Genomic DNA, 12,431 nt, shown 5'->3' on the forward strand with positions numbered 1-12,431 from the left:
GGGGTGATTGATTAGTGAAAAATTAGCAATAATGAAATCTTGTCTCTGTTTCGGCGCACTGGTGTAATTATCATGGGGAAATCATTTGAGTACGGTATACTGTTGCATCAAAAAACTGATTTACTTTCCCCTCACAGTTTGTGTCGTCTTCCTCACTCTTTCTTTCTCTGTCAGTTTGTTTGCATAGCACAGCAAGATTACTGCTGTATCCTAAACCAAGTTGAGAAAAATATGCAGAAGGTGGAAGAGGAGGGTGAGATTGTGATGGTGAAGGAACACCGTGAGCTTGACCGCACAGGCACCAGAAAAGGACACATTGTCATCAAGGTGAGAACCCAACTCAGAACGAGTGTGACAAGTTTTCACACCCAGAGGTAAAGAAATGTTCAGAAATGTAGCTGAAGTGACAAAAAAGGCTTTCCTAACTAGAGAATTGTAATTTTTACATAAATCATATTCCCAGAACGAATGTTACCTGTCATGAGGTCCATTATAGCTCACTTAAGCTTAAGGATTTAACACTTACACCAGTGTTTCCTGCACCTCTGTTTTGTGGCACTTCGGCAAAGAGAAATTATATTTTATTCCAGTTGTGAGTTTGCAGAATGAATTGATCCCAATGAGATAACGAGTTGCCACGCTGCAAAAACAATAGGAAAAGTTGACTTGCACTCTCATGTTGACATGGCTTTTGCCCTGATTTACACAGATGCTTTGAACATAGCCTTTTATTGATTCCTAAACATGGAAATATGCTTAGCACAGTAGAAGCATATATGGACTGAATATCAAGTCCAATACCTTAACGATTGGAGCTGAGGAAACTTTGCCCAACAACAATGAAACTGACTCATTGTTTTTCTGGTCAACCCCACATCAGAGAGTAACAGGCCAAAATTGGAGTAAAAATGCATTGCTTTGGCATCCTTTTAAAGAGCATAATTGTTTTTTACAGGGCACGCCAGAGCGTCTTACCATGCACCTTGTAGAAGAGCACTCGGTGGTGGACCCCACCTACATCGAGGACTTCCTGCTTACCTACCGCACCTTCCTGCCAAGCCCCATGGTGGTGGGCAAGAAACTGTTGGAGTGGTTCCATGACCCCAGCCTCAGGGACAAGGTACATAGACTCACTTATGCAAGCATTTAAATCAATCAGTTCCCGATGAGATGTATGATTGGTAACCTCACATTTCATCAGGTTACACGGGTAGTCTTGCTGTGGGTAAACAATCACTTCAACGACTTTGAGGGTGACCTCGCAATGACACATTTTCTTGAGGAGTTCGAGTACAATCTGGAGAGAGAGGTCAGTTGTGTGCAATAAAACATTAAATTCCTTTGTGATCTTCAGCTTTGTAGCTGAGTTGACTGCAAAAATCTCATGTAATGCCTTTCTTTGAACCAGAAAATGTGTGGGCACCTAAGACTGTTAAACATAGCATGTGCTGCCAAAGCTAAACTGCGGGTGGTGACCCTAACAAAACCCTCGAGGGAAGCCCCCCTGGCCTTCACCCTGCTGGGGGGTTCAGAGAAGGGCTTTCGCATTTTCATTGACAGCGTGGAGCCAGGCAGCAAAGCTGCAGAGGCCGGCCTTAAAAGAGGAGATCAGGTAATGTCACACCAGCACCATGCAGGATCTGAAGTAGGCTACAGAAATAGTTGTTAAATTGACACCGTAATAGCAACTTGCTGTGGCATTAGCAGCTGTAATAGTACTGTTGGACTGGAAGTGGAAAACATTGTGTGAGAGCATTTGTAATTGGCATTGTCAGCCAGTGAAAGCGGAGTTAGTCACAGAACTGGGAGCATTCTACTAAATCATAAAGAAAAAGAGCAAAAAAATATTTTGTATCCATTCAGTCTGACTTTCATACATAAAGGTAAATACATTTCAGCCTCTGAACCCAAGCGGAAAATGTGATTTCAGATTAATTGAGTGTCACACTGTTTCCTTTTGCCCTTCACTCAGTGCAGTATTTTGGCTCGTAAACCTGTTTAATGAGTTGCTATCTATTTGCCCTCCGAACCACAAGAGGATGGTTGATTTTGAGATTATTAACAATAACCTTATCTGCTTAGCCAATTAAAAGATGTGGTAGTTCCCCCTTGTATCAGTCAACAGCTTTGACAAGGGATAAACAATTTGTTTTTAAGGTTAATTTGAGTAAATATTGTATAGAAAAAGTTTTCATTTAATTTATGGACAAGAGGCTTGTAAACTGACGTCCATGGTCACCATTTTATATATATAAAGAAAAAAATACTTTGTGTATGTTCAAAAACTAAAAAGTGGGCAGAACATTGTTTTATGTATACTTATTAATTGGCCCAGCTGCAATGTTGATTGAGACCTTGGATTTCCATCTTTTTTTTTCCCAGATACTAGAGGTAAATGGCCAAAACTTTGAAAATGTGCCGCTATCCAAAGTCAACGAGATTCTCAAAAACAACACGCACCTGTCCATTACTGTGAAAACCAATCTCTTAGGTAAGTTACACTGGCAGAAATTACCACAGCTGCACAGGTATATGATAGGTATTTATTTATACTTAACACAACGCATAATATTAAAATTGCCAGTCAGCTCTCCTCTTGCAGTAGGGGAAAATGTAGTTGTAGTTACTTTTGAAAGACTATTTGCTCTTTGAAAATGTCAGATGGCATTGTTAAAACTCTTTCTCTGTGCTATGTTCTCTGCTCTCAGTTTTTAAGGAGCTACTGGCCAGGCCTGACCAGGACCAGGAGCAAGAACAGGAAGAGGAGCCAGACAGGAAAAACGGGGCGCCTCACATCCCTAAAATTGGGGACATTAAGAAAGCTAGTCGTTACTCCATCCCTGACCTGGCTGTGGATGTTGAGCAGGTCATGGGTCTTGAGAAAGCTAGTAAAAAAGCCAAGGCCAACACTGTTGGTGGCAGAAACAAGCTGAAGAAGATCTTCGACAAGACACTGACCAGTATTCTTCCACCCAAACCTTACAAGTAAGATGAGCTTGATATAAGAAAGCTCCATTGGTGATTTGGTTCACTGCAGCTCATAACTCTTCTTGTTTGTTCACAGTGACGTTGGGGTGGGACAGTCTCAGGATGACAGTATTGTAGGGCTAAAGCAGTCAAAGCAGATCCCTCCTGCTCTTCCTGTCAGTGGAAACCTTTCATCAAGCAACCCTGACCTGCTTCAGTCACACCATCGCATACTCGACTTCAACAACCAACCTGGTAAGACGCTTAATGTGGTTTCACAAAGTAGTATATGTTATTGCATCAACATTCTTGTTGGTTCTTGATTTTTTTTTTTTTTTATCTTATTACCCACTCAGATGTTAGTGATAGATGTTAGGGTTAGAGTGAGGCTGTGGCTTTAGGTTGGGCTTAAAGGGTGTACAGCATTCAACAATCATTTCCCTAGGGATAGAATTTGTACTTCCAGGTTAGACCACCTCCTTAAGAGAGAACAGACTTTGAGTTGGTAAATAAAGATATTTGCAATCTTTGGCAGGATAAAATGTATATATATTCGTGCAATATCTTACCTTGCACTTTCCGTCAGGGCATTTACAGAATCTTTCACATAAGTGTAATCTCAATACATGCATATTTAACAAGATGTTCATGCTGTCCTGAATGTCCTCTTTCAGAAGCAGTGCCTATAAGTAAGTATTTGATCTTGTCCCGTCAGAGGTTCCTTAACTATTCTCATTTTTCTAATCACAATCATCTTCAGGGCACTTGTCTGCTCAATTTTAACATTGAGTTTGCTATCTAAAATTCTTTATGTAGCACCGTTTGGTGCGACTCAATCAGGTCTTAATCTGTGAACACTTTGCATTTGGTGGGATTCATCAAAATTATTTAGTTAATTGATTGATTCTTATTCACTGATTTATGTTGCTTATTCTTGCAGAATGGGATTGATTGACATTGAAAGTTGATTTGTTTGCTTGGTGTGAAGGTGTCTTCTGAATATGCATATGCACCAATAAGCTTCCGGTGATGGGTTAATGTTGAACACAGTGGGGCAAGTGGTTCATGTAGAGATAATGCATACATTGATTACATTGATCAATAACTGATCCAGAAGTGGATCAGTTCAGATTCGGACTTACTCTAAGTGTGAAAGTGACATATGGTCATTAGTAATGTAAAAATGATCATGGGGAACAGGCCATCAATGTACAATAAGTGGACTTCCACCCAGATAAAGATTGATACTTGGGTCTTGATTATTGAAATGGATAAGTGTGTGGGCCTGAGTCATTTCTCTTGTTTGTTTGTTTTTTAGACATGTCAGACCAGGTATTGCGAGTGTTCAAGGCAGACCAGCAAAGTCGGTACATCATGATTGGGAAGGACACCACAGCAAAAGAAGTCGTAGCTCAGGCCATTCGAGAGTTTGCCTTGACTGCTGCTGCTGAAGCCTATTCGTTGTGTGAGGTGTCAGTCACTCCTGAGGGAGTTATCAAGCAGCGGCGACTTCCTGAACAACTCTCCAAACTGGCCGACAGGATCCAGCTGAGTGGCAGGTGAGAGCCTTAGAGCCCTTGTGGCCATTTTGTTTAATTTCTGAAGTATTTTCTTTTTCAGAGGAAAATCACTTAAGACACCTGTTGATCTCTCCTCTCACTGGCCTATTCTCCATTTAACTTGTAGGTACTACCTGAAAAGCAACATGGAGACAGAGACGCTGTGCTCGGATGAAGATGCCCAGGAACTGCTACGGGAGAGCCATATCAGCCTGCTGCAGCTCAGCACGGTGGAAGTGGCGACCCAGCTGTCCATGCGCGCCTTCGAGTTGTTCTGTGCCATCGAGCCCACAGAGTACATTGATGACCTGTTTAAGCTGAAAACTCGCCTTACTGGGCCCCCCAGCCTCAAGCTTTTTGAGGAAGCCATCAATCGGGAGACCTTCTGGGTGGCCACGGAAGTGGTGCGTGAGCCCAACCAGCTCAAACGCATGAAGATCATCAAGCACTTCATTAAAATTGCACTGCATTGCCGCGAGTGCAAGAACTTCAACTCCATGTTTGCCATTATCAGGTAAAATGATTCTCGAGTTCAAGAGCAAAAAAATTTAGGCCTTTTGGTGTCTCAAATAACAATGGCGTTGTGCGTCTTTTCCAGTGGTCTGAATTTGGCACCGGTGTCCAGGCTGAGAGGCACATGGGAGAAGTTGCCCAGTAAATATGAGAAGCTGTTTAGTGATCTTCAAGACCTATTTGATCCCTCCAGGAATATGGCAAAGTACCGGAACCTTCTTAACAGCCAGAACCTGCAACCACCCATTATCCCTCTCTTCCCTGTAATCAAGAAGGATCTCACCTTCCTGCATGAAGGTAAGATAGTTCTCACTGATGTAGGCATGATGACATGTATAGTATCCATGTTTGTTTATTATTGAACATCACTTAGTTTTGGTTTTGAGAATTTGTCAGTAATAGTAAATAGATTGTGTCAGATAGATAAAATAGCTTTATATTCCATGAAAAGCACCTACTCTGCATAGCCTTTAAAGACTGTTTCTAATAAGGGGTGTAACAAAACACATATTCGTATTGAACTGTTCGGTACGAGGCTTTCGATTTGTGTGCGACCAAAATTTTGTTAGCAGTCGCGCTGGTGCGACCACCACAACGTTGCCCAACATCAATGGCAAACGTAATGAAAAAGGAACAAAACTGCGCCACTTATTATTTTGTGCAGTTTGGACCGATGTCAGTGCAGCGCAAGCTGATCTTTATCAAGCAACACACTGTTACTACACAGCGCTAAGAGATCCAGTAAAGAAAGCATTTGAATTCGCCAATTAATTAATAACATCGCTGCGAGATCTAGTGAGAAACATTCAAATGTCTCCGTTATTAACCGTAGATCTCAATTCGATCAAACAGCGCTGATGTGGAAACCAGGAGAAACATTGTGCCATGAATGATCTAGTTAAAGGCTTCAAATCGGCAACATTCACCATGGATTTAATGTAGTAACACTAACTGTAACTATGGAAGTTTGGCAGGAATAGTAAAATGCTTTCAAGTACATCACACATCTTTTTCCAGCACTTCAAAACTCAAATATTGTCATATGAAAAATAACATTTAAATGTGATGACCAAAACATTATTTGTTCATCCTTCAAAGATTACCACCATTTTTAAAACTAAAAGTTTTAAGATGTAAGAAAACTCACACTTATTTAAAAATAAGATTTCTTTTAATAAATAATTAATATATATTTTTTAAAATCAAGGACATTTCCTTGGCATTTCTTCCTTTTTGCTGTATCGAAAAAGTACCGAACCGTGACACCACTGTGTCATATCGAACCGAACCATGAATTTTGTGAACCGTTACACCCCTATTTCTAATTAGGACAGTGACTATGTCTGTCTGATCTTAATAGTTTGTGCGGTGCATTTGATTTAAGGTTTACAAAGAGGCTGTTACTGAAGGATGCTTATTTTTTTTTTTTTTTGCATAGCGCTTTTCACAATACAGATTGTATCAAAGCAGCTTCACAGTATTAAATTAAAATAGTTCAACAAGGTTTGTTTCTAATGGAATTTATTGCTTGATAAAATTAAAATTAAATATCCCCAAAATATCCCCAAAATATTATTTCACATGCAAAGGGTACTTGTTTATTTGTTAGTGGTTAAAGACGCAGCGCATATACGCATGCATGCAGACGCAGCGATAGTTGTATAAGAATGTAAAATAGTCCTATAATATGACTTCAACATTATAAGTTTACATGAGGAAAAAAAAAATATATTTTAAAAAAATGAATGATATGAGCCCTTTCTTTATTGCTAACTCTAGGAAATGACTCGAAGGTGGACGGTTTGGTGAACTTTGAGAAGCTGCGGATGATTGCTAAAGAAATCAGACATGTAGGCCGGATGGCAGCTGTAAACATGGACCCAGCTCTGATGTTCAGAACCAGGTGAGTGCCTTCCTGATCTGACTGCTACAATGACTTTTTTGCCTTTCTTCCAGACTGGACTCTTCACACCACTGAGTAGCTTTTAGTGCTCACTCACTGCGATGTGTACAGCTCTCACCTCACGCTTCCACACACAGGCTTTTTAATAAGGTTTTTTGAAATGTTTGTGATGTTTACGTACAGGAGAGTTAAACCATTGTGTATGTTACTCTTTGTCTGCATTATTGTCAGAGAAGTTATTGTCTCTCTTTTGGTCTCTGGTGCACCTCACCTTGGTACCCTTGGTCTGTTTCTCCTCATCTAAGTGTGTCTCCCTCTCTTTCTCTCAATGGCTTTTCTCTTCCCCATTTCTCTCTTCGTCCACCCTCTCTGCCCCACGCTTCACTATTCATGGCTCTCCCTTACAGGAAGAAGAAATGGAGGAGTTTAGGGTGAGTATGGTGAACTCTCACCTTTGGCATCACGTGTGCCCTCTCCTTTAATTTGGGCTGGCTCCTCACCATCCTTTATTTTTATTTTCCTGGTTCATTTGAGAATGCTTCTGCTCTGACGGATCCCATCCAAGCATTTGACCACCATCACTTTTGCTACTCAGGGTCATTGAATAAACTCACCTCATTCTAAAATACATCCTAATGTTTCTGTTGTATTACCACCGTAGATTTTGAATGTTTCACAAACATGACCCCACCAGTATGCATGAATTTATTTACAGTTGTTTGGTTCCAGTTCATTTAATGATTTGATGTCCCATGATCCATTTTTAGCAAAAGTGATTTAACGTACCCCTTCCAGCTAAACTACTTACCATAGCTGCACGTCTTTTACTAAGTATTTGCAGTGTTGTGAGTTTATTTTTTATGATTTGCTTTTTAATTATTTTCTTTAGTCATTGTTTAAAAAATAATTATTTGTTTAAACTAAGATTGTGTATGGATGCAAACCCTGCCTTTTATAAGACCTTTTTTGAGTTCTAAGCCTGTTTTAGCTTAATATACAAAGATTTTAATGATGCTAGAGGTGCAGAAATTATGCACATCACCTTTAAGCATAAAATAAATGGTTAAAAAATTGTTAAATGCTTTTGCTCCGAAATGTAAAAATACATATATTTGACCAAAAATAATGGAAATCATCAGTGATTCTTCCTAAATCTCATGCAGAGTTTTAGTACGATACTTCTGTTGTTTTATATAACATTGCATTTTAACTGCCTGATTGGCTGAGATGTGAAATGCATGGAGTGTTTGGATTGTACTAAAGCTGCAAGGTATGCAACTTACTGCATGTCAAAAAGACTTGAGAGACTGCATCTGATCCTGCATCAGCATACCACACACTATTAAAGTCCGACTGCATCTTTAACTCTAATGTGTGTGTGTTTAGGTCACTCAGCCAGGGCAGTGCCAATGCGGCCGTCCTGGATGTAACCCAGACAGGCGGGCACAAGAAGCGGGTCAGACGGAGTTCCTTTCTCAATGCCAAGAAGCTGTACGAGGATGCACAGATGGCACGCAAGGTCAAACAATACCTGTCCAACCTTACCCTGGAGACAAACGAGGAGAGCCTGCAGACACTTTCAATGCAGTGTGAGCCCTCAATCAACACATGTGAGTAGGGTGCAAGCACGCACACACAAATACCAATAAGAGAAAAACAATGGGATGTGAAGAACACACAACAGACATTTTAATAAACATTTTAGTAAAAAATAATAATAATAAAATTATAGTGCAAAATACAGTTTCATGGCCAGTAAGAAGCATTTATAGTGAGTGAGTAAATGTTTCCACCATTCATTCACCATTAGTAGTTTAAAGGAACACTCCACCGTTTTTTGAAATAGGGCTTATTCACCTTCTTTCCTACATTTAGATAGCAGGGTTTCTGCAGGTTTCAGTAAGTCAAATTTAAGACCTTTTTAAGACATTTTAAGACCATAAAGATTGAAATTTAAGACCTACACGATGCATTATCCAAGTTAGATAGTTACCTCGGGATCATTAGAGTATCTATCTATCTATGATTATCTGGTGTGTGTGTGTGTGTGTGTGTGTGTGTGTGTGTGTGTGTGTGTGTGTGTGTGTGTGTGTGTGTGTGTGTGTGTGTGTGTGTGTGTGTGTGTGTGTGTGTGTGTGTGTGTGTGTGTGTGTGTGTGTGTGTGTGTGTGTGAGAGAGGGAGATGTAGATTTTTTTATAGAAAATTGTACTTTTGCACATTATACTGTAATAACACAATTATTGTTGATTTTAGTTGATCATAGTTGATCATACCTAGAGAGGAAATGATGAGATGTTTAAAGTGACCAAAATTATCACGGTTATCACAGAATCCTGTTCAAAAAGTACTAATACTACAGAATGAAGTCAATTCAACAAGTTTTATGTCGAAACAAATTGATTAGCATCAATATGCACTTTTTGTTTACGTGAACATTAAAATACCATTAAAAGTGATGGCCAGATTTTAAAAGCGTGTCTTGCAGCATGTTATCTACTAACATGTACAAGTTCAAATAAAGTTTTGACAAAAAAGGTTTTATACAAAGATAAACCTCATATTTCAGCCTTTAAATATTTTTTTTTTTATAAAAAGAATGAGTCAAAAAAGATAAATTACAGACATTTATACATTAGCTTATATTTATTAGTAGTGTTTGGGTGCACCCCCATCCTTCGTGTTGACTGAGCTTTCAATGTTGTTATGGAAAAGGGTGATTGGTTGGTTCCTATCACATGACCTGCGGTGCGTTTGCGGCATTCTGAAAAGTTTAGATTTTTTTCATCTCGTTGCGCCTGGTAAAAAATTGGCGCGTCGCTTCAATTATGAGCGCGCTTGCTGCATGCCTACATTTGTACAAACTTGAGCGCGCAAAAGACGCGATATGTGAACGGCCTCTGGCGAGCTAGCGCATATCAAGCCACGAGCGACTGGTAGCACGCGAGCGACGCGTTGGAGACCCCTGCTAGAGCTCCGCTTTGTAGGCTACAACTCGATACTTTTTTGCTACTTTGTAATAACTTTCTGCGGCCAGCGTTTCTGGAAATGAACGAGGGTAAACACTTTTTAAGACCTGACTAAATAAAATTTAAGGCCTAGGATGAAAATCTGGCTGTTTTTAAGACTTTTTAAGGCCTTAAATTTAAAGTTCAGAATTTTAGACTTTTTAAGACCCCGCGGAAACCCTGGATAGGTGGGCAAATGCATTTTTGTCTCAGTGCATGCATTGTTTTAGTTTGACAAGGTCGGTGCTAGCTTAGCTTAGCATAATGAATGGAATCCTTTGTTGCCAGCTAGCATGTCCTGAGTAAAAGTAATATATAAAAAACAAAAACCCACCTAATTACTACTTTTGGCCTGCATATTCACAATGAGTACAAATAGCGTTACAGATTAACACTAGGTGATTTCCTAGGCAGATACTGACTTATATATATTAAGGACTATATTAGGGGGAAGCACAGGCGAAGCACTGCTACTTGGGCGTGATATCTCTGCGCCCAAGTAGCAATGCTTCGCCTGTGCTTCCCCCTAATATAGTCCCAAGTCAATATCTGCATAGGCCACAAGAAGTAATTAGGTGTTTTTTTTTTATATATTACTTTTACTCAGGACATGCTAGCTGGCAACAAAGGATTCCATTCATTATGCTAAGCTAAGCTAGCGCCGACCCTGTCAAACTAAAACAATGCATGCACTGAGGCAAAAATGCATTTGCCCACCTATCTAAATGTAGGAAAGAAGGTGAATAAGCCCTATTTCAAAAAACGGTGGAGTGTTCCTTTAAGCAAAAAGTTAATTTGGACGTTAGTGGGTTATTCTTTGAATTACTTGGTATATTGTTATTATTTATTATTTCCTCATTATTCAGATATATAATTCAGCTTGTTGTTTACAAATAGATTCTTTCTATTTCACAGTGCCGAAGAGTTCCGGGGACCGGAAGAGACCTGACACGTCGCCCGTGGTCGCACGGGCCGCCATCCACCAGCGCCAGCAGCTTCAGAAAGCCAACCAGGCGCTTCAAGTGCCTGCCGTTGCCCTCTACCCATCTCGCAAGAAAGTGCCGGTCAAAGACCTACCGCCATTTGGTAAGACCACGTAATTTAGATACTTAAACACAATCAGGTCCTCCAATAATAAATTTATGGTTATCATAAGGCTCCGTCATACTGTGTTTGCACAGGCACAAGCTCACCGCAGTCTCTAAAGAAGATACTGTCACTTTCAGAGGAGGCAGGAGAGAGACACAAGAAACAGACAGAGGATAGTGTGTCCAACAACTCCTCACAGCTGTCATCTCCTCCCACGTCTCCTCACAGCTCACCTAAGAAAGGTAAGGATACACACAGAGTCAGACACACTATGGCAGGGATCAGCAACTCCGGTCCTGGAGGGCCACTGTCCTGCAGAGTTTAGCTCCAACCCTAATTAAACACACCTGAACAAGGCAATCAGTGTTTTCAGGATTACTAGATAGATACAGGCAGGTGAGTTTTTATCAGGGCTGAAGCTAAACTCTGCAGGACAGTGGCCCTCCAGGACCGGAGTTGCTGATCCCTGCACTATGGCATTCGGTATATGTTGTTTTTCTCCAACCTCTGGTCTTTGCACACTCAATTTACTCTCCCCCATTGACTTATCGGTGAACTGTGGAATCAGAGCTCTATGGTGAGCATGCAGTGAAATATATTGTAAGACACTGGCATGCAGTTCATTTCTCTGGTAGCTGGCGCCCCTTAGTGCCAACATGTTTTCATAGCTCATTTAATATGTTGATACTGCCATCTTGTGGTAAAAAGATCACACATACAATATTCTGCCAATGTTGACTTGTTCTATTGCTGTTATACAAAATACTTATATCTGATTTCAGAGTTACAGATGCATGACTTTCCATCTTTCCTTTTGAATATGTGTCACATAACATTTCTCTCTCATTACTCACCTGTTTTGCCCCTATATTCAGCCATCACAGCTATAAGAAGCCATGGTATGAAGGGTTTTTCCTCCTTCTGTAGAAAATCACCAACAGGTAACAGGGCCTAGATGCAGATTTAGCCTGAGAGAGCTCACACAAACATCCATTATTGCAGTTTTTCAAAATGTAGTGAACTGCCTACTAACTCATCATTCAATAGTGGTAAACTACTGTTCAAAAGTTTGGTGTCTATAAAAAAAATGTAATGCTTTTGAAAGAATTTTCTTATGCTCACCACCAACGCTGCATTTATTTGATCAAAAATTCAGTAATTTTGAGTGATGTTCTCAAATATTATTGCAATTTAAAATAACTGTTTTCAATTTTAATGTTATTTATTTCCTGTGACCGCAAAGCTGAATTTTCTGCAGCCGTTACTCAAGTCCTCAGTGTCACATGATCCTTCAGAAATCATTCTAATATGCAAATTGGGTGCTCAAGAAACATTTATTTTATATTCCTTTCTTTTTATAATGTTGTGCTGCTTAATATTTTTGTGGAAACCAT

General features: G+C 40.0%; 1 protein-coding gene across 9 annotated transcripts in view; it reads left to right on the top strand.

Moving 5' to 3' along the window:
• rapgef2b (Rap guanine nucleotide exchange factor 2b) overlaps positions 1 to 12,431 on the top strand; it is a 112,505-nt gene that overhangs the window by 91,759 nt on the left and 8,315 nt on the right. For 7 of the 9 annotated variants that reach the window (XM_081382753.1, XM_081382757.1, XM_081382759.1 and 4 more), the window contains 15 exons: positions 175 to 327; positions 956 to 1,120; positions 1,202 to 1,309; positions 1,409 to 1,612; positions 2,383 to 2,491; positions 2,709 to 2,985; positions 3,065 to 3,222; positions 4,286 to 4,526; positions 4,654 to 5,040; positions 5,125 to 5,336; positions 6,819 to 6,942; positions 7,350 to 7,373; positions 8,329 to 8,552; positions 10,864 to 11,034; positions 11,130 to 11,279. In XM_081382753.1, coding sequence (XP_081238879.1) covers positions 175 to 327; positions 956 to 1,120; positions 1,202 to 1,309; positions 1,409 to 1,612; positions 2,383 to 2,491; positions 2,709 to 2,985; positions 3,065 to 3,222; positions 4,286 to 4,526; positions 4,654 to 5,040; positions 5,125 to 5,336; positions 6,819 to 6,942; positions 7,350 to 7,373; positions 8,329 to 8,552; positions 10,864 to 11,034; positions 11,130 to 11,279 — 2,707 coding nt within the window. The remainder of the gene's footprint in view (positions 1 to 174; positions 328 to 955; positions 1,121 to 1,201; positions 1,310 to 1,408; positions 1,613 to 2,382; positions 2,492 to 2,708; positions 2,986 to 3,064; positions 3,223 to 4,285; positions 4,527 to 4,653; positions 5,041 to 5,124; positions 5,337 to 6,818; positions 6,943 to 7,349; positions 7,374 to 8,328; positions 8,553 to 10,863; positions 11,035 to 11,129; positions 11,280 to 12,431) is intronic. The other 2 variants (XM_081382755.1, XM_081382761.1) reach the window with 1 other exon arrangement.

The sequence above is a fragment of the Scardinius erythrophthalmus genome (genome assembly GCF_964197995.2).
Source record: "Scardinius erythrophthalmus genome assembly, chromosome: 13".
Taxonomy (NCBI): Eukaryota; Metazoa; Chordata; class Actinopteri; order Cypriniformes; family Leuciscidae; genus Scardinius; species Scardinius erythrophthalmus.